The sequence below is a fragment of the Paroedura picta genome, chromosome 4 (assembly GCF_049243985.1).
Source record: "Paroedura picta isolate Pp20150507F chromosome 4, Ppicta_v3.0, whole genome shotgun sequence".
Classification (NCBI taxonomy): domain Eukaryota; kingdom Metazoa; phylum Chordata; class Lepidosauria; order Squamata; family Gekkonidae; genus Paroedura; species Paroedura picta.
The window spans coordinates 69,508,289-69,535,335 of NC_135372.1; the positions used below are offsets into that span (position 1 = coordinate 69,508,289).

The window sequence follows — 27,047 nt, forward strand, 5'->3', positions numbered from 1 at the left end:
CCATCCAGCAGATGAGAGCATTTCCGTCAATTGTCAGTTGCTAGGCAGGGAGCAAACAGCCGACTCCTGACTCTTCAAAAGGCAGCCCATCAGCATCAGTTAGCACTCGTGCATGTCCGAATGCTGCCTCTCCGCTTCCCTTTTGGAAGCAGCGAGCAAGCCTTAGCAGGTACACCGCCGTATGACGAAACCTTAACAGCGACCGCTGTTTCCCTCTTTATCTCTAGAGCTCCCCCGGAGAGCCGGGCTGCGTGTTTGTTGCGTAGCTGTCTGTGTCGGGTTACAGGCTCCCGGGGAACCTGCTTGCAACACTGCACAAATGGCAGTTCCCATTCTCCTATCGACGGAGAGCGCCTCCAGCAATGCCTCGGTTCATTGGGCAGAAGGAGAGGGTTTTGTGTGGGTTTTTTGTGCCCACCTCCGCCACAGCGTCACCACGTGGTCCTCCCTTAGCAACGGGAAGAGATGACTTAGTACAGCCAGCTGGGGGCAAGGTTAGAGTTTAGCAGGCTGATTCCTGGAGGAGGCATTGGCTGGGTTAAAGCCCTGGAAAGAGGCAGATCGGTAGCCTCTAAAATGAGAATGTTCTTGTAAAAGCTGCACTCTCTTTTTCTTTTTTTCGCAGCAGTTTTTTTAAAAAAAGCATCCTGCAAAAATGAACCATCCTCACCCAGGGTAAGTGAGAAGGTTCCAGATACTCCAGTATGTATGAGAGAGAGCAAGACAGGGAGAATGTGTTGTGTGTGATGAGATACTTTTGCTTGGGGGAGATGCTTTCAGGCAGCAACTGTGAACCTCTCCCCCCCCCCCCCCCCGTTTTCTGAAAAAGTTAGCCACCTGGCATCTTTCAGTGTTTTTATTTCTGTGCTCTGGTAGGCTGAGGCCCTTTCTCATCGTTACTAAAACATCATTTCTCCCTCCCCCCACCTCAAAATATAGACATGTGGGTATAAAGAAGACATATGTCACTTCAGCATCTGTGGTCTTAGGAGGTAGTAAGTAAATCTCAGTTAAAGAAGGGGAGCCAGGAGGGGGGGGGGTCAAGAAAAATGTTTGGTGGAAAGTTATAGACAGCAAAGGAATAGAAGCAGGGCTAGATTCATTAATATTCTTAAGGAGTGTGGCAGTGGTTGGAACCACAGAGGAGTAATTTAATATTAAAAGCTGTATCCACGCTATAGTTATCGTTTGCTTTTTGGGTTACCTATTTGAATACAGATTTGGTAGCACTTGCTACTTAACCGTTGCATTCCTGTTGTGCAAGCAAAGACTAAAATCTACATTCCCTTGATATGATGTTTTGAATACACCCTCCCTTTCTTAAGAAATAAAATATGTGGACAGGCAAGTAATCCTTTCAGGTGTCTTCCCCTCATCTTGTATTTACAGCCCTCATGAATAAACAAGAACTGAAGTTGTTTAAAACTTGCTCCCAATTTCTTCAATTAGAAACAGAACAACTTTGATGGTTTAATGTTCACATTGAGAGTTATTGTGTTTTCTAATTAATTATTTGGGAATTATGAACTTAAATATAAGAAAATGAACATAAATATAGTTAATTCACAGCTAAATATATTTTACTGAATTTTCCTGAGAACCTACCTTTTGGGAGGATAGCATTTTTATTCTTTCATTTCAAAAATTATTTTATAACTAGCTCCCCCCCCCCATTGGAACCCAAAGCATCATTCTCTTCTCAATTTTATTCTCACAACAACCCTGTGAGGTAGGCTAGGCTGAGTAAGTGTGACTGGCCCAAAGTTACCTAGAGAGCTTCCATGGCACAAGTGGGGATTCAAATATTAGTCCAACACTATCAACCATTGCACCGCACTGGCTGTCAGTTGTGACCCTAAAAATGGTTTCCTAGAAAAATCAAGGAGCTTTTCTTGTTTTAATACACGTGTCTATTGGAAACAAAATAAAATATGTGGATTAATTTATTAGAGACTAATGTATGCATTGTTTTTGGAAGATGTTTCTGCATGGTAAGCTACCAAACTGGAATACTTTTGCTATGCTGTTTAGAAAGACTTCACAAATTCTAGGATGCTCACACCTTCAGTTAATAATGGATATACCATTAGGAAAGGATCTACGACTCAGTGGCCGAGCATCTGGTTCACTGGCAGAATGTCCCAAGTTTAATCTTTGGCATATCTAGTTGAACAAAGGACAAGGCTGTAGGTGCTGGGAAAGACCTCTACAGAGACCCTGAAGAGATTCTGCCCATCTGTGTAGACAATATTGGGCTTGATAGACCAGTGGTCTGACTTGATATTAGCTTTATCTGTTCATGTACCAAATTGAGGGATAAGCAATATTTAGTAAAAATATATCCTTTTGATGTAATTTTTCAGTAACAGATATGTACACATTCCCAGTGCTATCAATATGGACTATATGATAACTATCATATCACTCAGCCTGTTACTTCCCAGTGTGATGCTTTGTAGATGACTAATTAATTCAGTATCACATCCAGGATTAATCTTTCTGACTCTAATTTTAATTCTTCCCTTAAAAAATGTCCAGTGCTTGCTCTCGAATTATGCAAGTGTACTGATTTTGAGCAATGTTTGATGCTTTTAATGTTTGAAATCTTTTGGTAATTGGGAGACTGGAGAACCGCTACTAAGGTATTTTATAATTTTAATTTTTGTTTATGTTTGGATTTATAGCCCGCCACACTTGGCCAAAAGAGCTGTATATGTCAGGAAACTGAAATTAAAACTTTAGCTGATGTTTAATGGCAAGTGCTACAGACATTAGTGGCATGTTTTCAGCAGCATAGAATCCTGTGGTGTATTAATGACTAACATTTATTATAGATTCAGGTAGGTAGCTGTGTTGGTATGAAGCAGCAGAACAAAGTGAGTCCAGTAGCAGCTTTAAGACTAATAAAGTTGTATTCTATTTGATTGCAAGCACATTTCCTCAGATACAGTGTGCTTTCCCATGAAAGCGTATACCTTGAATAAAACTTTGTTGTAATTAAAGGTGCTACTGAACTCAAACTTTGTTCTAGCATTTATTGTGATATAGGTTTTCCTTGATTAAATCCACTTCATCAGTTTTAGTTGGCAGTTACACAGAGGAGTACAAAAGAGGGGGAGGGAGTAGGTAAACAGAAGAAGGGGGACTCCAAAGGAGCATTGACTGGGTTTGGTCATTAGAAAGAGGTTAAGTCGAATGGCCATGAAAAGTAGATCTACCACAGTTCTGTACATATTTGTACTTTTGAAGGTTCCCTCAAAAGATTTTAAAAGATTATTTTAAGCATCCTGGCAAAAAAGCCCAAATGCCTATAGTTTGAGCCTGGGGGGTTCTATTAAACTTATGCCATGATAAAGGGGTTCCCCAAAGTTTGGGACAGGTGATAAAAAGGGGGTGATACATAGCTGTACTTAACAGAAGCATATGGCATTTCAGTTGAAAAGATGGTTGAACCCTTACTGGAACTACTGTTCAACCAGACCAAAAAAGAGAAAACAGGGGCCAATCCATTCAAGTTAGTTATTATCAACTTGGTGTATTTCTAGCAATTAAGATAACTTTAAGTCAGCTCCCCCTTGAATTACAGAACAGCCCATATGCCATTGTGAGGCTGCCACATCCTTCCACGCCCTACCCGCACAGCCAGCCTGACTTTCCACTAGTGGTGCTTTGGCAACAGTGTCAACAAGGTAATCAAAGACAGGTTACAAAGGAGCCTCCCTGGAATCATGGATGAAAATACTTATCAGTTCCAAACTTTTTTGTTCACAATGAGTTGTTCACATTAAAGAATATTGAAATACAATTTTACTGTTATAAAGGAATATGATTTTAAAGGAATATGGTTCCAGAAGGACTTGATTACGTGATCAACTTTCATGTATGGTCAAACTTTACAAAGGCACTGGTGGCTGGATCAGATCAGTCCAGGACATTCAGGCTCCTCCTTATCCACTGTTCCAGTAAAGGACAACTATTGTGACAGTAGAATCTTCAGTTAACAGAATCCTACATTTATGGCATTCCTAAGGGTACAATAGCCCCATTAAGATCTAGACTCTTCAGACCCTGGTTTTCCACACCTCTCCTTGCTTCTTCCTATCCTTCTTGAATGGTTTCTCCTTTAGCTCTGAGTGAAGTATTTTGCCCCTGGATAATTTGGCTTCTCTATTCTTTAACTTCCTGTCTTGATCACCGTTGTTTTTCAGACTCTGTTTAGATTGTCCCATTTTCTTGCCTCTTGGCCAGTGTGCATGTGTGCACATGTATTCTTCTCTTTCTCTCTGTGTAACCTCTCCTTAAGACATTTTACAATGCTTCATTGGCCCTTTTATTAACTCCTTCCTTTTCCAGTTCCTTATACCTTCTTCCTTTTTATCCCATTATTTGTTTAGTGAGTTTTGGGAAGTATTCAAGGGTTTCTCATTTCCCACTGAGAGAGGTGAGTTACAGCACAAACTTCATGGTTGGTGTTAGATCTGCAATGGTTCATAGACCAGGACACTGGGAATTAATTTAATCTCTCTATTGTGACCCCAGCATGATGGAACAAGAACCAAAACTAAACCAAAGAAACCCACAACCAATCCCCAAAGACCCACAATAGATCGTCCCACCAGTTTCACTATTGGTCAGTTTCACTTTAAACTGATTGGATCTGGCAGACAGGATCTAGCTGTGCGTTGGTCAGTTACAGTGTAGGTTTACAATTCTCAATGGGACCTCAACAGTTGGGCAGAGATTTTAATTTATTTCTCCTTAGTCCAGCTACTACTAGTGCTTCTTAAGTCTCATTCTCTGTGCAGTCTACCCTCAGACTTCTCCCCCTTACCCTATGCCATTCCTTAAACTGCCTTACATTGGCACTCCCTGCCTTTCCCCATGGACAGTTTCTGAATAAAATCCTATTGATCTTAAAGATGCCGCTGGACTCAGTCTTTGTTCTGTTGCTTGAGACCAACATTGCTACCCACCTGAATCTATCTTCTAGTTTGTGTGTAATTTCATGACGTAAGTAAGAGGCAACTCACAAGAGAACTTTGATGGTTATAATTAACATTAATTTATCTGTTACTGTAAACCACCATGGGCCAGACAAATCTAAATCTAAATAAATAAAATAAACATATTTAGGCCTAATTTTTAATCCGCTCCTGTGGAGTGGATTAAATAAAAGGCTAAGGGCTGTTGGGGAGGAGTTAGGGCGGGCCCTGTCCGGGATAAAAACTCAGAGGAGCGGATCAGGAGCCGCAAAGCGGCTCCTGATTCGCTCCTCTGAGTGGCACTCCAGGGCCAAATGGCCAATTGGGAGGGGACGACCCTCACCCCATGCTGCTGGACTCCGGGAAAGTTCCTTTCCCGCCGCCCAGCGACTGCCCTTGCTAACGACCGCACTCCCCCGTTACCCCCCTCCACCTCCCCGTGCGCCGCTGCCCGCACCCTCCCGAACCCCCACAGCACCTCGCCGCTTATGCCCGGTCTACGCAGCTGCTGCCGCTGCCCTCCCATCAAGAGGCCCGCGCCAATGCCCACATCTCCCGCGAGGCGCTCCGCCGCCGAATACCTCCGCCGCCGAGCCGCTTCGCCGGCGATCCGATCCGTCATGGCCGGAACGCCAACGGCCCGATCCCTGGCCAGCCTCTCCCACGCCGAGCCACTCTGTCGCCCACACAATCAGCCGCAACGCCCAGCCCTCGCTGCCTGCGCACTGCCACATAGGCGCGTGCCTGCAGGACCACGTGGCTCCCCCCCAAGATGGCGGACTCACCCCCCGGGATGCCTATGACCACCTCACAGCGCCCCGCTACGCCGCCAGACCCAGCACATGGCTGCCAACCTCCTGGATCGCTGCCGTCACCCCGACGCACCACCAGGACCACTCACGCTCCCTGCCAGCATGCTGCCGGTGAGTCTCCGTCGCTCGCGACCCCAGCGTCTAAGAGCTAGCGCCCACTGTATTCCGCCTACAGCGGGCTTAATTCCTAGTTTAAACATAATGCTAGTGAGAGCAAAGAATTTCCTGATGCAACTGTGAATGTGCTCAGTCTAAATTGTGCTGCAATCCATGCAAAGTAGCCTTTTCAGCATGCCAGAACAATATCTCAAGAACTTCAAATTGCTGGTATGCAAAGTGTGTACATTTAGTTGCTTTGCATGGGTTTCAGCACATTTTTAAAAAGACAGTGAACATGAGCAGAGTTGCACAGCAAAGCACTGTTACCTTGCTAGCATAATTGTTATGCTGGCCTTATTCTGTTTGTGAAGGAAAAAGGAAAGGGGCTGTATTTATCACCATCTGGAAATAATGTAGGATTGGTTAGTGTATTAAACCTAAGAGATACCTTTATTGTTGTTGCTTCTCATTACAGTTTAGGTGTAAAACTTGCAATAAACTGCAGTTGTACAGTATATAGCATGGATTATAGTTCCCAGTGGCTGACTCTGCTGATCAATAACTGAGATTCTTTCAGATTGCTTCCTTGATGTACCATTGCTAACATAATTATACTGTGAACAATTAACCATGAAGATCTTGTTTCTAAAAAATATTGTTGACTGCTTTCAGTGGCTATGTTCAAATGCACTTTCAAATCAATAAAAACAGTCATCAAAATTTGTTACAATAGACAACATTCTTTGAGCTACAACTGTGGAATATAATGTACTGTGACACCAGTAGAGGACACGCAGTGTATGAGGATCTTGTGTTTCAAGTGCTTTATATCTTGTCAAAGGGAGAGGATTTTACTTTGATAATGGTCTGTTGCCGTTCTACATTTTGCCAAGATTAGTTATGGACCAGTGGAGGTCACATGGCTCCCTCAGCATGTGCTTTTCTAGTGAGAAACTCTGGGTAAGCTGAAACTAGATATGTCATGCAGAAACGCGAGGCTATGAGATTAACGTGTGCTTTTAAAGGGGGATGTGTTGGATCCATTGAAGAAACTGTGCCTGGATTTGAAGCATGAGTCTGCCAAAGTTCAGGTACAAACAGTCTGTGATACACTATTTATCTATTAAAGGTTCTAACGTAAATGTAGAAGTGCCAGAAATATGTTATATTGCAATGGCCAGAAAATGCCATTGTACCCACAAAGCATTATGCCATATTTGTCCCAAAGACAGGCATACAAGTTCAAACAAAGTTCAGACTTCCCTTGACATATGTTAATATACTCTCTTCATAGGGATGTGCACAGTAGTGATAAAACCAATGTTGTAGTCAAAATAGGTTAGTTATGAAGTTTGAAACTTAAAACGTAAATGATGAATACAATTGTACCCCAACAGAAATAAGTGTTCAGTCTATCTGTTCTGAATGCAAGCAGGGAGGAAGTGTGCTCAAAGGAGCAGGAAGTCTCCTATTGAGCCAGTCATGTGCTTGGGAGGGTGATGGGATGAGTGCAGCCTGTAATGCCTTAGCTGGCATCCCCCGCCCCTTGTTAACACAATTCATCAAGTCTTATTGATTTAATTGCCTGTTGGAACATGATTTCCCCAGATTTTCAGGAGATGGTTTGAGATTATCACAGGCTGTTCTGGTTTATTGTTTCACAGGTATGATTTCAGTGGGTCACAGGAATGTCTTGGCATAAGTTTCATAACTAATGTTTAAAAAGTGTGACAGTGTCTTATGTGTAGCTCAGCCTACAATGTCTTGACTCTTTTCCTGTACAAAACATGGAGACTTCCCATCCTGCTATTGTAACAGAATGAATTCTCACTATCACCATGTTAGGCATCATACCTAGAGAAGACAAGACTTGTACATTGTTAAAGGCAAGTTACAGCAGAGTTGATTGGGCTAGAGCATCCATTTTCAACCTTTTGAACATGGAGTAGCCCCTGAAATAGTTTTTCATGCTTCGAGGAGCCCCAGAAGTGATGTCAGCTGGCCATGCTTCCCTGCCCCATCCCCATTAGTTACATGTTGCTGCATTAACAGGCATTCTTGAGGAGGACTGGAGGGGGCATGGTTTAAGGTGAGAGTAGGCATGGAGGCTCCGCCTTCCCAGGTACAGAAACCATGAGAGAATTCACTCAGTCAGTCGGGAGTGGACGAGGGGAGCAGTGGAAGTGGCCAGTTCCCTAGCTTGTGATTGAGTCAATTAAGACAGGAGTGGAAATGCTACAGACCCCCTCCAAATCTCCTGCGGACCCCAGGAGGTCCACAGACCCTTGGTTAGTGATCCTTGGGCTAGAAATAGAGGAAAATGTTTTCCACCATCCAAAATGAAATGAAGGGTCAAACAAGATGATTTGTGAAGAGGAAGGATATGTGATCTATTTTTTTCTGTCCATGTGAGAGATCAATGAGGATCATATGTATAACATCCGTTGGCAACTTTAATTTCAGTTTCAAATACTACACCCCTCCTCTTCATTACTGTTTTGCCTGGTAAAGAAAAAACGTACCAACAGAAAAAAGAGAGAACCTATCCCAGGCTATCAAAATCAGTATACAATATAATATCTATACAATACTCTTTAATAAAATATTAAATCCAACATCAAATTGTGTCTTGTCTCTATTTTAATAATTAATGAAGCAACCAGAATGGACTCCAGATTTGTGCCACTTTCAATGTTGAACTTTCATCAGTGGTTGTTTCCTCCTATGATGTATAACTTAGCCTAACAAGTTTCCAATATTTCAATATTCACCCAACTCAAAGTTGTAGCATAAATTCTACTGATATAACATCAGCCTTCAGCTCGCAGGTATGGGAGAGCTTTGTCAGATCCAAATAAAACTTCTGTGCACATCCCTATGGAGAGACTTTATTAACATATGTTAAGGAAAGTCTGAACTTTGTTTGAACTTGTATGTCTGTCTTTGGGACAAATATGGCATAATGCTTTGTGGATGCAGTGGCATTTTTCTGGCAATGATCTTTTCTGGCAGGTGATAGAATGTAATTTCATTGATGATAATTGAAAAGAGCCCTATGGATATCACTTTCAAAAGAGTCTCCATTATTAGTCTATAAAAAGCCAGGCTTAAGGCATGTACTGGAAAGAGAATTAATTTTAAATACATACAAAGGACTCAAATCACATTGAGTATGAAATGATAGTAATAGGGCCATGCAGCCTAAATTTGTCCCAGTTCCATGAAGAAAGGGAAAGGGAGCTCCCTCCACTCAAACTACTTCCCTATTGCACTCTGAGAAGTTGTGCCTTTTAATTAACGTTTTTTTCTCCTTTAAAATGCCAGCAGAGTGGGAGAGTTGTTTTCACGTAGTGAAATTGAGGGCAGGTTAAATGCTTACACATCTGAAGCAAATTGAGGCTGCCTCAGCCTGCATTCTGCATTGATATTATGAGTTGAACAAGACACACGATCCTTCTAACCTAACATTCATTTTCTGTTTCCTAAACGTATTTATGATTATGGTATGAACATCTTAAAATACAAGATGATGGTACAAAGAAGCAACGAAAGACTGTATCAAAAGACTGTGCCTATGCCGTGGTATACTTGTTCAGACTCATCCAGATCTTTGATGCATTTTTATCTAATAACCTGATCTGCTGGGTAAAGAGCTACTGAGAAAGTGTGTAATATTTTTTAAAGGCAAATTTTACTGGTCTCTTTTGGTTTTAAAACTGTTTTCCTGCCTGTTTTTGTTTTGCAATATTATTGGGGGGGGGGGGGCAGTGTAGAGATGGCAGCAATTTATTTCCTTGAAAGGTTGGTTCAGATGTTTATCCAGTACTGTAACTGATGCCAGCCTGTTAGTAATACCCAACTGAAATGGCACTTGTAATTGATGTAGGGCCTATTCATCCTTGACCATAAATACAGAAAGTAGAATGGAGTGTCAGAAATCAGGGATCATGTGATAGGGAACAAGAAAGAGTGGTCTTAAATGTACTGGGAGTGCAGATGTTCATCATACTGCTAACTTATCTCAAGAGGAAACACTAATGTAAACTTATGGGCCACATTTGGGAGAAATGTGGAACAGACTTAGCCCTACAAACTCAAGTTCTGTTCTTCAGAATGTTCGTAGGAGGCGCTCCAATCCACCACCTTGTAGTTATGGGACGTCTATAAAAATAATCATGTACAGCCATAATAATTTGCCATAAGGATAAATACAGATAACCACTGTTAGCGTATTAGAGCTCCCAATGTGGCATATCCATTCAGCTGAGATTGCCTTTGTACTTTGGAAAAAGTGTATTCTAACCTCACTGCTCAGAAAAGCTACATGACTTTATTTCTTGAAAGCAAATTGTAACATCCTCTAAAGAAGGTTCATTAAAAAATTAAATTTGTTATTGAAAATAAGTCCTATTGATGTTTTTGTTTCCCTTTTTCTTTGTCCCCCCCCCCCCGCCATCCCAAATGCTTTATTTGTTTGCAGTAAGCAAGTAGTGCTGCTCTGCACATCGCCTAGCTCAGGTAACCTAAGTAGCGTGTTGTTCATTTGTGCTTATTCCAACACTGAAAACCTAATATCTGTACTGGGGAGGGGTGGGGAGAGTGGCTGTTAGCACTTGGAAAGAGGAGACTTGTTTAGGCTTTCAATAATTTGTGTGTGTTTGAATGAAAGGTACACATTTCATTAAGAGGATGGAAATAATACCCACAGGTAATCAGTGGTGCCATATTAAATTAAACTGTACAGCATTTGGCGCTCCTGGATGGAAAGGGGAGCCGATATCTATTTGAAGTGCTATCGCTTCCTGTGGGAAGTGCTAAGACAGCCCACTTAATTTCTAAAATGGAAGGGGCTGGAATATAAGGTTAACTAGAGTCTGGATCATTAAAGTTTGCCCATAGTCCAGAAACAATAAGGACATATATTGGGCTGACTGTTAATTTGTGGCAAAGTAGAGGCATTTTTGTGTGCTTACTGGCTCTTCTTCCTATTATTTCCTGCGTACAGGATCAAACCCAGTTGAGAATTAGTAACATAGCCTGCTGTATCTATCCTGCTGATTTATGAGAAGGACATGTAGATTTTGTATGGGGTGAGGAATGGGGCAGCATGGTCTTTTACTACATAGTGCAGCACCATACTCACAGAAATGTTTCCAGTAGTACACAGAATCAAACCTCTAATAAAGCTAATACTTGTAGGTAAGTTATATAGGCTACAACCAAATGCTGGGGCTGGGCTTGATTCTATTATTGGTGAGTCTAACACAGCCTTGTCATATGTACATATGGGTTGGATCTGAAGATGTACGGATCCAAGGATCAGAGAGCTTTCCCCTGTTCCCTTTTTCCCCGCAGTCTTTTCCTTCCCTTCCCTGGGCCTACCTTGAGAAGAAGAAAGGGGACATACTTCCCCTTCTCTATTTTACAAGCATCAGCTCTTCTGAAGCAAGAGGGTAATATTGCTTCCCCAAAGTAATTGCAGCACCATAACCTGTGTCCGTCTATTAGCCCACGTGGGTCTTGCAACCCTAGGAATATTTTTTCTGGGAACTGCTGCTGGGTGGGGGAAATGGAAAAGAGCAGCAACTATCAGTGCTTTCCACTTAAGATTTCAGGATCCAATCTACTGTGAATGATGCAGTGCTTGTGCAGTGTATGCACTGTGGAACCTATCCTAACAGAACTTGAAGTCAGGAAAAAAGAAGTGGGGAATACTTAATTTCAGAGTAGACAATCCTCAGTTTATCCTGTGGTCCAGCATCTGAGATATATAAACTTAGATAAATATATAATTGCTGCATAAGCTATGCTACTATAAATGAAGTAAAAAAAAAAACATTGGTGAACATGGTGGGTTAATATACAGCAATACTGATTCGGTTCTCCTCCATCCTTGAATGGATTTCATACATTAGAAAAGAAGTGGGTTGTTCCAGGTATTCTTGAAAATAAGTGGGATTTTATGCAACCCTATCTCAACTCACTTGAAGCTGTGCTGTAGAGCCAGTTTGGTGTAGTGGTTAGGAGTGTGGACTTCTAATCTGGCGGGCCAGGTTTGGTTCTGGGCTTCCCCCACATTCAGCCAGCTGGGTGACCTTGGGCTCGCCATGGCACTGATAAAGCTGTTCTGACCGAGCAGTGATATCAGGGCTCTCTCAGCCTCACCCACCTTACAGGGTGTCTGTTGTGGTGAGAGGAAAGGAAAGGCCACTGTAAGCTGCTTTGAGCCTCCTTCGGGTAGAGAAAAGCGGCATATAAGAACCAATTCTTCTTCTACTCTCTGTATGCTATATTTTTTTTATCTTATCCTTGTTTATTGAAACCTAGGACTTCATAAATAGCTGTTCTTCCTTCCAGTATAGCCTCATACACATTCTGTGAGGTAGGTTACCATGTTCATGAGCAGGAAATATCGATCAAGACAAACTATCCAGGATAAACTTTATGGGCACATATGAACAGATGAGGAATAAGAAGTTCATTGATTTAGTAACAACTGAAGGCCTGCTGTAATGTGATTTCTAGTGCAATTCTAAACAGTTATATTTTACTAAATCCATGGAAGTCAATGGGTTTAGAAATGTAACTTTGTTTAGGATTGCAGAGTTGCTGTGTTAAGCATTGCAATCGTATCTCCTTTTGAATCTGTTACGGGACTCCTTTGATCTTCGATTAGATTCGGTATTTGCTAAGGATAAAGTGTTCCCATTTGAAACAAAACATAAGGAACTAAATGAATCAGCGGCTTGGACTGTTCCATCCCTGTGGTGTCTGAGATTAATTGGGCTTTTAACTTGTTATCCAGGCCATGAAATATTGAGAAGGAAGTAAATAGAAGTATATTTGCTAAGTTTACTCTGCTCCCCACCCCATCTCTATGTGTGTATCACACCAGTGCCAGGTGACACTATGAATCAGTCTTTGGCATAATTACCGTAATCTGTCCGTTTCAGATGCAAATGCAAACAAATAGGAAAAAGAAAGTAACATAAAACAGTTGCTATAGCACCAATGTTTAATCATCGGGCTTAACATGGCAAACTAAATCATCTGTTTAAAGTTTCATTTATTTGGTATAGGCTACCTGTGGAATTATTGTGAAAGCCAAAATAAACTTCCTATCAGTCTTTTTTCTTTGTTGTATTTTTTCTGAATATAATATTTTTATTCCTCCTTTGTTTACTACAATTCAACATCCATGTTGCATGTCAGCCTGCTTCAAAGCTTCACAATTCACACACATTAAGGAAACAGAGGGAAATGGTGGCTTACTGTATTGTTGTGAATATACAATGGAAAAAATTGACTTGGTTTTGCTCAATATCTAAAAGACTCCCCCAACAGACACTTTTCCTCCTAGGAGCTCTGAGTTGTGCTCACAACAACAATAATATGTGATAACTGATGCTGAGAGTGCTCAGTTATTCAGTATGCTTAATGGCAGAGAGGGAATTTAAACTCAGGTCTCCCTGATCTAGAGGGGTCCCCTGCTGACAGGCCCCACTTCTTTGGCTTCTACACTGCTGCATGTTAGATAGATCTCCCTTTTGTCGGAGGTAAATTCCCCCCCCCCCCACCGGCCAACTGATTGGCAGCAAACTTACATTAGAGTTTTGGTTCAAATACTAGAACATTGGCCTGACTTCCTGGATGTAAAGATGTCACTTCCAGGTCATGTGAGCAGTGACATAGACATGTCGAATGGGCCCCCCTCTGTTCCTGGTAAGTTTCTCTCTCCTCCCCCCTGCTGGTTGTCTCTCTCCCCCGCCCCTGCTGGTTGTCAAGAGGGACCTCTCAACCCTACCCAGATCCCTCAGTATCAGCACTACCCTATACTAATTCTTTGGCTCAGTTAAGTGCATCTCTACTGTGCATTTATCAAAGGAAATATGGAAGCTAAATTCTAAGGGGCTAAAAAGAGATGGTGGGGATAGCTGAATGCGAAGTGTGGCAAACAGGTTATGTTTGGATGATACTGTATTCCCTGTGAACTGCCCTGAGTGCAAGGGAGGGCAGTAAAAAATGTAATAAATACATTTAAAATCTTTTTGGAGATGAGATGGATGGAAATCAAAGAAAGGGCTTTTTCAATGGTGGTACCTCACTTGTGAAATGTCTTTTCTTCTAATACTCACCTAACACCTACGCTACTATTTCTTAGGAACCAGGTTGAAACATTTCTTTTTACACAGGAGTTAAGAGGTTGGTTGTCTTAATTTGAGTTGTACTCTGGCCTGAGAATTATTTTATGAATCTAATTTTTAAGTGCTATATTTAAGGTTTTATAGTGTTTTTATGCTTTTGATTTCTAATAGTTTAGTGTTGCAATTTTATGGTCTTTATGTTTCTACTATGTTTTATTTTGTAAGCATTTTTGAGCAGGCTCTATGGAGAGGCAGCAGATAAATTATCCAAACCAAAGAAAGAAATAGCAGCACCAACTGTGCCCTGACATGCATTTTGCTTTGCTGGCTTTCTTCTCATGTGCTCTACACACATATGCATGTTGTTCTATATATTTGTTCCAGTGTACCCACATAAGTTGGGAGGTGGTGTGGAGGCAGGGAACTTGTGACTCTGATCCCAATTTCTCCCAACATGCAGTCATTCTAGCTGCCTAGAAAGTATTAAAAGGCTATATGATACCAACAATTTAACACATGTGTACACACATGGGGACCCTTATTAGACCATGGCTTCCTGTATGTCTGCACATGTTTTACACATACATAGTTTCTATTCTATTGAGTACTAGCCGAAAAGCCCATTGCATTCAGGAATGTAATGGGCGCTTGCGGGCAGCGGCAGGTAGAGCGGGCTAAGGGCGGGCGTACTGGAGGTGGCAGCGAGAAGGTCACTGGCGCCAGGCTGCCGGGAAGGTGGGTGAGCGGCAGTGGGCGTGCGGAGGGCTGGAGGCCAGCGGAGAGGGCAGTGGTCAGGCAGTCGCAGGGGTCATGGCATGTCCTCGCCGCGCAGCGAGCAGCCAGGGAGTGTGGCGCTGGTGGCGAGGGGAGGCGGGTGCTATAGGGGCGCGCCTCTGGATTGGGCCGTTGGGGAGGTCTAGGGGTTGTCCCAATCCGGAGGTGCCCAGCTTTGCTGGGCACACCCAGATTGGGCCGCTGCCTGTGGATTCTGAGGGCTGGACAGACCTGGACAGCAGAGCATAGACCTGGACAGCGCCACCCGGATGGCTCTTTCAACTTTATTTAAGAGCCAGTGATAAAGATATTCAACCATTGGCCAATACCAGTACTCTCTCAGCCTCACCTACCACACAGGGTGTCTGTTGTGGGGATAAGAAAAGGAAGGCGATTGTAGGCTGCTTTGAAACTGGTAGAGAGAAGTGGCATATAAGAACTAACTCTTCTGCTGCTTCTGCTTCTTCTTCAATGACAACATCATTGTTGTTGTTGCAGAACTTTATTTTTTCTTCTTGCTGCTATATTCACCTGGCCTTCAGATGTTGCTTTTGGGTATTCAGCAGAACCTCAGGACCAGCATAGTGGGCCACGTAGGAGTATATGCTCAGGGGGAGGAACTGGTGGAAATTGTTCCCCCATCTTTTGTGAATGGAAATGCATGGAGAAGCTGCATAGTTGGATGGGTGCTAATGTATCCTGCAGCAAATAAAATTGCAGCAAACATAATTGCTCAGTCAAGCCAAAATGCGCTCTCCTTAACTTTGTAGTTTAGATATTTATGCTTCAACAATGTTTGATTCTTTTTTCAAGAAAATGGTTTGAGTTCTTATTCTGTTTTTTTTGGGACTTCATTGATTTCAGATTCCTTGCAAACTACAACAGCCTAACAGACAAGTACCTGGCAGGTTATTTCAGCAACACCAGGATAAGACGTCACCTACAGAGATCAGGGCTGGTAGGTATACAAATGTTTCTTTTTGATGTCTCTAGATGTAATTTACGTTGTGATAATTTTACTGCTCTATCTTCTTATCTAAGAAACAAACAAAACAATTTAAGCCTTGGAGGCCGGGACGCAACTTAAGATCACATCTCAGGCCAGAAACCTGGGGGTGACCACGGATGCCTCACTAACACTTGAGGCACAGGTCAAACAGGTAGCTGGCCAGGCATTTTCCCATCTCCGCCAGGCTCGGCTACTAGCGCCCTATCTGTCCTCTGAACACTTGGCCACAGTGATCCATGCGACGGTCATCTCCAGATTAGATTTCTGTAACTCGCTGTACACTGGCCTGCCTTTGGGCTTGATCCGGAAACTGCAACTGGTCCAAAATGCGGCTGCTTGGGTCCTCACGGCTACACCTTGGAGGGCACATATCCAGCCAGTGCTGAGCAGCTGCATTGGCTACCGGTTATCTTCCGGATCAGGTTCAAGGTTTTGGTTTTGACCTTCAAGGCCATCCATGGTCTGGGCCCAGTGTATATGAGGGACTGCCTATTGCCCTACGCCCCCCACAGGGCCTTACGCTCTGCGGGTACTAACCTATTGGTCATTCCCGGTCCCAAGGAAGCTCGCCTGGCCTCGACCAGGGCCAGGGCCTTTTCGGTCCTGGCCCCAACCTGGCGGAATGAGCTCCCGGAAGAGCTGCGGACCCTGCGGGAATTGTCATCATTCTTCAGGGCCTGCAAGACAGAGCTCTTCCGCCAGGCTTTCGGTTGAGGCCGGGCAGCAAGAAGATCTAGCCCCCCTCACAAATGTGACGGTTGCATCTGTCATCTGCCCCCTCTCTTTCCCTTCTTAGTGGGTGAGGAATTGTGTTAGCTATATTGAAATTTGCCGCCATTCTTGTCTTAACGCTTGTATTAATTGTATTATGCTTTATTGTTTTAGGGGATTGGTTTTTAGGTGACCCGCCTCGAGCCTCCGGGGGGAGGCGGGATATAAATTTATTATTATTATTATTATTATTATTATTATTATTATTATTATTATTATTATTATCTACTTTTAAAAGGGTTGCTACAAGGGCTGCTACCCAGCCAAAATTTTGTGAATGCTATGATGATCTCTTTTATTGCAAGCATATAGTACCATGCTTTTATCATGTTGCTCACAACTGTTATCACTCATTGATAGCTCTCATGTGAATGCACGTGACTCCCCTGAGGGCAGAACTGCACATTGCATGGTGTTTCTTTGTATATTTTTCCTGATTTCTTTTTTAAAATATAGTTTGATTAAAAGTTGTTCTTCCTTCTGTTTTCTATCTTTTTATTCTGTTCTCTGGAGTCTCTAGCAAACTAGAAGAGACCCCCCCCCCCCCCCAGAACTGCTTCTTAAGAATAGTATTAGGCTTGTGACTAGAAGATAGTTTTGCCATGTAATATTTGTTTTATTTAAAACATCCATTCCTTTCTTCTGGTTAACTGGACACATTATAGTAAAAACTGTGCTGTGATCATGGTTGATGGCAATGTAGCATTTCAGAAATTTAAGATTAAGTTGTTCTTCTTTCTTCCCTAGCCATTTCTTACTCATTAGTAATGCTGTATCTATCTCTTTATCTTCTATGTTTGAAGTTATAGAAATACAAACTGTATTTTCCAATATAAGCAAATTCTGATTAATTGGTTACTTTTACTGACTGCTTTTGTTTTATTGACAGAAAATACAATTAATATGGATATTACAAAACCTTCTTGCATTTAATGCTTTTGTCTATATTAAACTACACAGCAAAGTGTCATAGAAGAAGAAGAATTGGTTCTTATATGCCGCTTTTCTCTACCCGAAGGAGTCTCAAAGTGGCTTACAGTTGCCTTCCCTTCCCTCTCCTCACAACAGACACCCTGTGAGGTAGGTGAGTCTGAGAGAGCCCTGATATTATTGCTTGATCAGAACAGCTTTCTCACTGGTGTGACAAGCCCAAGGTCAGCCAGTTGGTTGCATATGGAGGAGTGGGGAACCAAACCCAATTGGCCAGATTAGAAACTGGAGCTCCTAACCACTACACCAAGCTGGCTCTCTAGAAGTGATGTCCCACTGTCGTTTGATGGGTATAGGGGGCTGGCAATTGATGATTAAAGAAACTTTCCTGTAGGGAGGCAGTATTTCTATTGACAGATATGAAGCTGCAAATTTTGCCTATTGATAGAATTTGGATGAATGAGAATCCAGTGGATAATCTTAGAATATAGAAGAGAAAATTTCTTGGTCATGAGACATTTTAATAAAAACCATTTAGAAGAGAATCATGTCACCTAATGAGCCAGTTAGCATTTTCAAGTGACATTTAAAGCAAAATAAGACTGTTCCATGCTCAGGATGTCTCTAACATTAGGAATGACTGATGAGGAAATATTAATGGAAATTGGTGGTTTGTTCCATCTTAATAAACATGGCCCACTATGAATAGTACTGCACTAACACATTTTCATGCTACTGGAGACCTTTGGGTGATGTGGATTGATTAGATTTGCACACACTTGCAATCCTAGTATAACATCGAGGCTTATGGAAGAGTTCTATTAAATCATTACTGCACATGATCATCATGAAACACTAAGCTTGTTATGTAGCTATTTGCTTGTGTTATGTACCTTTTTAGGTAGTGCTAATTTTTGATTGGCTTGTGAAGGATGCTTTTGTATGTGCCCCACTGCTAATTGGATAGCTATTATTTTACATATGAAAGTGAACAGAATGAAACTAGGCTGTGATGCAAAAGGGCATGTGCACACTGGAGTTTTACAGGGCTGATTTCCTCATGCGGTGCTTGCACACCCAAAACAGCTGTTCTTGAATACAGAACTTGCATATCATAATGAAAAAGAGTCCTTGTATGCCTTACCTTAAGGCATGGGCAACTGAGCAATGGTATACCAGATAATTATTATGCAGAGCTCTACTCAGGCAACTAAGGTGAGCCCTTGAAGGTGTGCTGGTGAGACTCATGGCAGGGAAAAAGGGAGTCAGCTTGACTTATACTACCATCACCTCCAGCATACTTTGTAAGCCACTCAAAATGAGCAGTCCAGTGTCCTCCCAATGTGACTGGCCAAATACAATCCTTGTTTGCTTACTTGCACATCAACAAAGTAAACATTTCTTTTTAAGCACTACTTCTGTTTTCCTTTATTACTCACTTTTTAAGGGCTAATTTTTTGTAGTGACAACTAGGGGAAGGTGCACGAAACACCAGCAATTGGGGGGGGGGGGATATGTAGAGGTAACCAAAGGGTGGGTGAAGGCATCCACAAGTTTTGCATCTGTGATGGGTTTCTGTCCACTTCAGCTTCCTACCTTTTGGTTGGTGGTAGAACTGTCAGAATTTTGCACAGACAGAATTGTCATGTGATGGGGCTGCTCTCATGTGTTGTTCAGTGTAAGGTACAAGCAACTCTTAATCCTGAAAAGTCTCAGTAGCACCATATTCTTATGGAATACACTATTATTGGGTGCAGACTCCCATCTCAGATGTTGGATAACCTGCACCAGGATATGGACGTGTGCATACAGGTGAGAGAGAGACCCTGTTAATTCTCCTGGGCCTCATGGCAGCTGTCGATCGCATTATTATCCTTCTGGACTGTTGCTCAAGATTGTGGCTGGGAGGCAGTGTTCTGTAGTGGTCTCAGTTCTAGCTCAAAGGTAGGTTTCAGAGTATGATGCTGGGGGACCGTTGCTCTGCCCCCTGGTTTTTGTAGGGTTCTTCAAGGTTTCGCCTTATCCCCCATGCTTTTCAACTTCTATGTAAAATTGCTGGGAGTGGCTTTTCAGAAATTTGGGCTGAGTTATCCCCTATATGAGATGAGGGCCAGCTTGGTGTACTGGTTAGGAGTGCCAGTTTCTAATCTGGCCAATCGGGTTTGATTCCCCACTCCTCCACATGCAACCAACTGGCTGACCTTGGGCTTGCCATAGCAGAGATAAAGCTGTTCTGATCAAGCAATAATATCAGGGCTATCTCAGCCCCACCTACCTCACAGGGTGTCTGTTGTGGTGATTGTAAGCCACTTTGAGATTCCTACTGGTAGAGAAAAGTGTCATATAAGAACCAACTTTTTTCTTCTATTTCATGTCCAGTGGATCCTAGGGAGACTAAACTTTAAACAGGTTCTTGGAGGCAGTTTGGGCTAACAAACTGAAACTTAGTCCTTAAAAAGGAGAAGTTCTGCTGTACAGGAAAAGGTTTGATCCAGGAAATGTGATACCTGCTCTTCTAGATCGAGTTTCACTTCCCCTAAAGGATCAGGTTCATAGCTTGGGAGTGATCCTGGAACTGGGCCTCCTGTGAGATAAACAGGTGTTAGCAGTTGCCAAGGGTGCCTTCTCCACAGCAGCCTTCCATAGACAGAAAAGATCTTGTCACTATGGTATATGCCCTGATGATATCTACATCAGATTACTTCAATGTGTTCTACGTGGGGTTGCTGTTGAAAATTGTCTGGAAATTACAATTGGTGCATGCTGTGACCAGAATGTTGACTGGAGTAACTCATAGGGACCATATCACTCTATCCTCATTCCTTCTATACTGGTTCCCAATTTCCTTCCAGCCAGTCCTACGTGCTGGTATTGAACTTTGAAGGCCTATACTATTTGGGACTTGAATACCTCAGGGACTGTCTTCTCCCATATGAACCTACCTATATACTCCAATCATTGTTGGAGGCCTTGCTGTATATCCCTGTACTACCATGATTTAGGTCTAAATAGCCACTTATATTTACCTACATCAGTGGTCCCCAACCTGCGGTCTGCGGCCCGGTGCCGGGCCGTGAAGGCCAGGGTGCCGGGCCGCAGTTCCCTCTCCCCGCCCCCCTGCAGTAAAAAACTTAGCTTCTTACTGCGGGAGGGGGGGAGAGGGAATCAGGGTCGCGCATCGCGCATGCTGCGCGGGCAGGGCAGTTGCCCCGCCGGTCCCCAGCCGGAAAAAGGTTGGGGACCACTGACCTACATGACAGGCTTATGATATCTTTGTGAAGTCCCTCCCCCCTTCCCTTTAATCTTACAACTGCCCCTTTATAAATTTAGGGTTGGCAACTCTGGGCTGGTAACTACGTGGACATTTTGGTAGTGAAGCCTGGGAGGGTAGGGTTTGGGGAGAGGCAAGACCACCCTCCAAAGCAGCCATTTTCTCCAGTGTAAATTGATTTCTGTTGCCTAGAGATAAGTTATAATTCTGGGAGATCTCCAGACCCCACCTGGAGGTAGATAACCCTAACTGCATCACAAACTAGTCTTGAAACTCCCTCCAGTTTTACAGGTATTGGTCATGTGGGCATATATCTGAAGAAAATTATAATTATTTTTGTGGCAGATCTCAAGAACTGGAAGGATAATATCTGAGAAGGAATACCGATTAAATGCCATGAAGAAGGATCACCAGAAGTATATCCGGGAATGTCTGGCTCAAGCCATATTCCATAAAGTCCTGGACATGGAAGTATGACTATTTTATTTATTTAAAACTTTCATTAGCTGCTTTCTTTCCATATGGAACTCAAGGTGACTGGCAGTATAGATAAAATACATAAATAAAATACGTACAATACATTAAAAATTAGAATCACAATTTAGGACTCTTAGTAACTTAATCAAATGCAGTTTTAAATAAAACCATCTTCAGCTGCCTCCTAAAGATCGCAAGTGAGGGGGCCAAAAGAGGGTTTATGGGCTTAGTGACTGGCATTGGAATGTAATGTGAGATTATCATTCTCCTATTTGTGGATAGCATGACATTATTAAATTACTGATTTCTGGAAATTTTCAAACCATGGGAAAATCCATTTTTTTCTGAAAAAAATGGGAGGGGGAGGGAAGTGAGATATATGCAATACTTATTTGTTTGTCAAACCTAAACCATACTTGCTGATAATAACAAAGTTGTATGCATCATTTATAACTTAGTTAGCAATTAAATTTGTAGTGTTTGACCTATTTATGGAGTTTAAATGAAAATGGCTTAATTTTTTTCCAAGAAGAATTGCAAATATACTAATGCTACTTGAGGAAAAGTTGCAAACTGCTACACCCTATACTACCTTATTTTTAGTTTTTGCCTCCCGAGAAGGAGGGAACAATAAAACTTGAAGATAACTCAAGAGTATAGTAAATAAAAAATAAAATGTCTTATTGGGACAGAAACATTCTAATTTGGTCACAGTAGTTAAGACTACAAGTATGTTTGGATATCAAGCTACACTTTATAATGCTGAAAAAACTGAACTCTTTAATGTATTACCATTAAACACATTATAACATATTACTTGCTGCCAGAATAATTTTTTTAAAATTATTGAAAATTTTGTTTATATACAAAAACCTGTCTAAATTTTGCTTTGTGCTTTGGCCATCCTTATCCATTGTTGTTCCTTTATATATTTCTGAAACAGCCTAGTGGGTGGGACGTGTCCGGCTGTCCAAGTTAGAATAGGGCCAATCAGGGTGCAGGCAGCTTTGCCCTGATTGGCCTTGCCCCTGCAACTCCCACCCTCCGTCCTTGGACTTTAGCCTCTTTGCTCTCAAACACCTCAGTGCTTGGAGCCAGCAGCAGGTAGGGAGAGAAGGCCCTGGGCAAAGGGTTGTGGTGGAGGCCTTGCTAACGAGGGCCTCTTGGCCTGCTAGGCTGGGCCTGCTGATGAGAGCCTCCCTGCCTGCTGACTGCCTGCTAAGCAGCTCTGTCTCGGCCCTGCTAACGAGCTGCCCAACCCCAGCCCACCCCACTTGATCTAGCTGTGAGCTGCGGCCCAAAGCCACCTTAAGCTGCCTGGCAAGGGGCCAGGGGAGGGGACCCTTTCAAGGCCCATTCTTAAGAACAGGCTAGTATTCAATAAATATCATACAAAAATCAAATGCTGTAAATTCTTTTATATAAAAAAATCCAATGCATTTGGTTTTTGTATGATAAATACATGATTTTATTCACAATGTACACAATGATAAATACATGATTTTATTCACAATGTAAAGAATCCATACTGTACATTTTGAAGAAGAAGAAGAAGAGTTGGTTCTTATATGCCGCTTTTCCCTACCCGAAGGAGGCTCAAAGCGGCTTACAGTCACCTTCCCATTACTCTCCCCACAACAGACACCCTGTGGGGTAGGTGAGGCTGAGAGAGCCCTGATATCACTGCCCGGTCAGAACAGTTTTAACAGCGCCGTGGCGAGCCCAAGGTCACCCAGCTGGCTGCATGTGGGGGAGTGCAGAATCGAACCTGGCATGCCAGATTAGAAGTCCGCACTCCTAACCACTACACCAAACTACACCAAACTGGCTCTTGAATAAAACAATGTATTGTTTCACTCTTCCTCAAAGTTTAGAAAATCATAGGAGTTTTTTCTGTATTCCCCTGATTTCCTAATTTTTTAATTGGAAAAACAGAAATTATTCATTTTTTTCATGATATGCATTTGGAAGAAGTGAAATGTTTTTTAAGACAAATTTTTCATTCACTTAAAAAGGAAAATATTTCACAGGAGGTTTTTTTTTTAGTGTGCCCTTCAATTTCCCATTTTTCCATCAAATTGTCCTTGGGGACCCCCCCCCCCCGCCCAGTTTTAAAACAAAGGTGTTTGCAGGAATTTGAGCAGTTACCTGTCAAGACATTTTAACTTTTTTCGGGTTCTTGCACTAGAAAATATTTAGTGACCATCTGAAAATCAATCTGGGTTACTAAAGAGCAAAATAAGCCTCTTGTATTTCAAAACAGAAAGAATATCTGCCTATATGTTCCTTTAATCACTCTAATTGTCTGAACAATGCTGAAGTGTGTTAGGAAGTAATCTGAATAGAATTGACTCTCTAAAGCAGTGGTAGTCAAACTGCGTCCCTCCAGATGTCCATGGACTACAATTCTAAGATTACCAGATTTTAAGTTTGTTACAGAGGGACACCATTGACCAGAGGGTTGCTAACCCCCAGTCACGGCCTGGAAATTAGTTTCAAAGCCCAGTGAAATTATGATGTAATACCAATAACTATAATTTCATTTAATACCCCGTTTAATCAATTAGAGTTAGTTAATTCCCCACAATATAATTAATTTACCTTATGAACAATTTATCACCAATAAACTTAATTAAAATTATTAAAAGCAATTAACTGATTTTAAATGGCTGTGCTGGACATGTTAAAAGCTTTGAACACTCAAAAAACTTTCTACAAATGTTAAGGATTATAAGAAGAGTTACATGAGTTACATAAGAAGAATTACCAATCACCTGTAACTTCAGGGAATGAGTCACATGACTATATGTACAGAGCTACTGTTTTGAGTTGAAATTGCTTAACAAGAAACTAGACACTAGGCATTATCAATTCTCTGTGAGGTTCTTCTGCATAACAGAGCAGCTGTACAAAGGAGAATAAATAGGAAGACCCACCTGAATTAGTTCATGCTAAGCATTAGGAACACAAGCTTTATGTATATATTATTTCATCTGGTTTTAACATAGGGTTTCAACGAGTATAAGAGAAAAACGCTGTGTTACCTCCTGTCCTGCACTTGTACTCTGCTGATTGATTTCCTCTAGCATGCTTACTCTTCTAGAATTAGGCAGCATCTGACAGCAGCAGACATTTCTCTGCACAAATAATGAACATGCAGGTCACCATAGTCTCAGAGTTCTTTCTTCCTAAAGTTGTTCTGCACCTGAATAATTACCAGTCAAGCCCGCTGTAATCTCAATACAGCAAGCGCTAGCAGCAGGGATTATGTGTGGGAGGCGGGCGGGAAGTAGGGAGGGCGAGGCACGGAGGGCTGCTGACGCTTGCTGGGGACTTAGCAGGGCGGAAAGTAGGAAAGGTGGTAGCAGGAGGAAGGGGGGGTGGGTTGTGGCAGGGCTGGGGATGCTTGGAGCAGGCTGACGGCAACAGGTCCGTGCACAGGCAGGAGAATGAGCGAATGCTGGTCATATTTACAGGGGATGGGCAGGGCGCATGCGGGCATTGTCTGCCCCCGACGCCTCTGCCCAGTGCCCCGGAGGAGCGCCACTGGAACCAGAGTGTCTGGGCAAGGAGGCAAAGGCAGCCCCCACTGGGCGGGGTAGGAAGGGGTGGGGCTTGGCCTGGCACCCATGTCCCCCACCCTGTCGAAACAGCTGGCCAGGCCCCACTGAGAGAGCTCCGTCTGCAGTCAGCCCTGCAGGGGCACTGGCGCTCCCCCTCGCAAGGAGGGGCCCGCACAGCCAGGAGGAGGCAGAGGCGGTGGGACATTTGGAAAATGCCTTGGGACGCGGCAAAATCCCTTAAAAGTCAGGACAGTCCCGCCAAAGGCGGGATATCTGTCACGTTATACAATTCCCATGAACTCCTGCCAGAGAATGCTGGCAGGGGCTCATGGGAATTGTAGCCCATGGACATCTGGAGGGCCGCAGTTTGACTACCCCTGCTCTAAAGTATGGAGGCCATAGTAATTCTGATCTGTGTTAGTGACAGGACAGAATTCAGGCAGTTCATTTATTCTGACTGGGTTTTTAAAATATCTTCATTTATATCCCACTTTTTTCCTCAATGGGGACCCAGAATAGCTTACAACGTTACACTTTCTTCATCTTCACAACAACCCTATGATAATCTGAATTAAATTCTATACCTAATTATCTAGCATTTTTAATCAATCAACCATGAATAATCATCATAGAAATAATAAAATAATAAGAACAAAAACTGTTCTGCAATAACCTCATATTGAAGAGGAAGAAAGGGAAGGCAGGATGAAAGAGAATGGTTGTACTCGGCCAGTTTTATACTTGTCCAGAACTAATAACTTGGCAGAATCTCAGAATGTAAGGGTCCCTATGGCCACCAGGTTCCACACAGTCCATCTCCTGAGGGCACAGCTGCAGGAGGTCATGTCCCAGCAGTGTACTCAAGAACCTGTCACAGCGCAGCAGAGAAATGCTAATTTCTGCCCTGAACAACAGAAGTCACAGAAAGCCAAGAAGAACAAAGAAGAGCATAGATATAACGATTGAGCGAGGACAGGGAATGGACACTATCTCAGTCACACAGAAAGTGGAAACATGGCTGGAGGTAGGCCTTATTCTTTTTTCCCCTGTGGACATGCATCATACCCTACATTCTTTCCTTTGTGAGTCTGATGTCCCTAGTTCATCATTGCCTCTGCTATATCAATGAGGAGAGACCTCAAAAGCCATTTTTGAGGATTATGAATATGCTGTGTTGTTCATTAGTACACTTAAAGACATCCATGCAGTGTGTCTCTTATTTTGACCGTGGAGGAGCAGTTGGGACCAACTGCCTTAGAATTATGGAATCATATGGCTGGAAGATACCTGAGCCATACACAGAGGCCAGATTCATTGATTCAAAGAAAAAGGGATAAGGCTGAATGTCCATTTGACTCCAGTGCTGTTTGTTTCTTGTTTCTGCTACCATAGCAACACCCACAGGTGATACAGTTCACAACAGAAAAAACACTTGTAGCATCACATAGGAAAACGCATTTAAAAACAGAAGAGGAGTGTCTTTGCCCCCAAAATGTCCAGATTGCGGCCTGGCAGTCCTACCTAGACAGCTCTTTAAAACAACAACTCCCCCTCCCCCAGCAAAGCTTCACACTGTTTTAGACAGTAATTTCTGTTACCCGTTTATCTTTGTAAACAATTAGGGATTCTCCCCTTCCATGTTTAGATGCAAGCTATTGTCCATTAAGGCATCCTCTGGTGCATTAGAGAAGACTTCAATGTTCCTTTTGTATATGTTGATTATTTCTTACCACATTCACATTTTGCGGGATTTTGATGTGATGAACCAATCCTGTAAATAATTCTATGCATATTAAAGTAACTACCGCTAATCTTTTTTCAAAGGTTTTTCAGGACCACAGATCTATGATGGAGTTTCTGTAAAACTGATTCATTACACCCCCATCCCAATTAATCACTTGTACTAACTTAATTACTTACTTAGTCAAAAATTATTATTTGGTCAGTTATCAGTGCCACTCTAAATAGCTCTTCAAACCTCCTAAATCTATTGAAATAAATGGATGTAGAAGGGTACAATTCTTTTTAGGATGGCGCTCGTGACTCTTTCAGCTGTAAAGGAAAGTTTTTTTCCCCCTAAGGCAACCTTTCATATCAGAAAAACACTGATATTATTCTGTATGTTGTTGTGTTATGGTACTGTACCACCCATATCATTAAGCATTTTTAGTTGAGAAAGTTGACAAACGTCTTAAAGCTACATTATTTTAGATGT

At 42.4% G+C, this 27,047-nt stretch overlaps 1 protein-coding gene across 10 annotated transcripts in view; it reads left to right on the forward strand.

The window, feature by feature from the left end:
* The first annotated feature begins 315 nt into the window (after positions 1-315).
* The window catches only part of ERICH3 (glutamate rich 3), a 96,232-nt gene continuing 69,500 nt past the window's right edge, over positions 316-27,047 (forward strand). For 3 of the 10 annotated variants that reach the window (XM_077333316.1, XM_077333319.1, XM_077333317.1), the window contains exons 1-3: positions 316-675; positions 15,676-15,769; positions 21,138-21,263. In XM_077333316.1, coding sequence (XP_077189431.1) covers positions 656-675; positions 15,676-15,769; positions 21,138-21,263 — 240 coding nt within the window. In that variant the 5' untranslated portion in view covers positions 316-655. Of the gene's footprint in view, positions 676-4,077; positions 4,442-15,675; positions 15,770-21,137; positions 21,264-25,628; positions 25,857-26,119; positions 26,237-27,047 lie in introns of those variants that run through there. The other 7 variants (XM_077333314.1, XM_077333315.1, XM_077333318.1 and 4 more) reach the window with 7 other exon arrangements.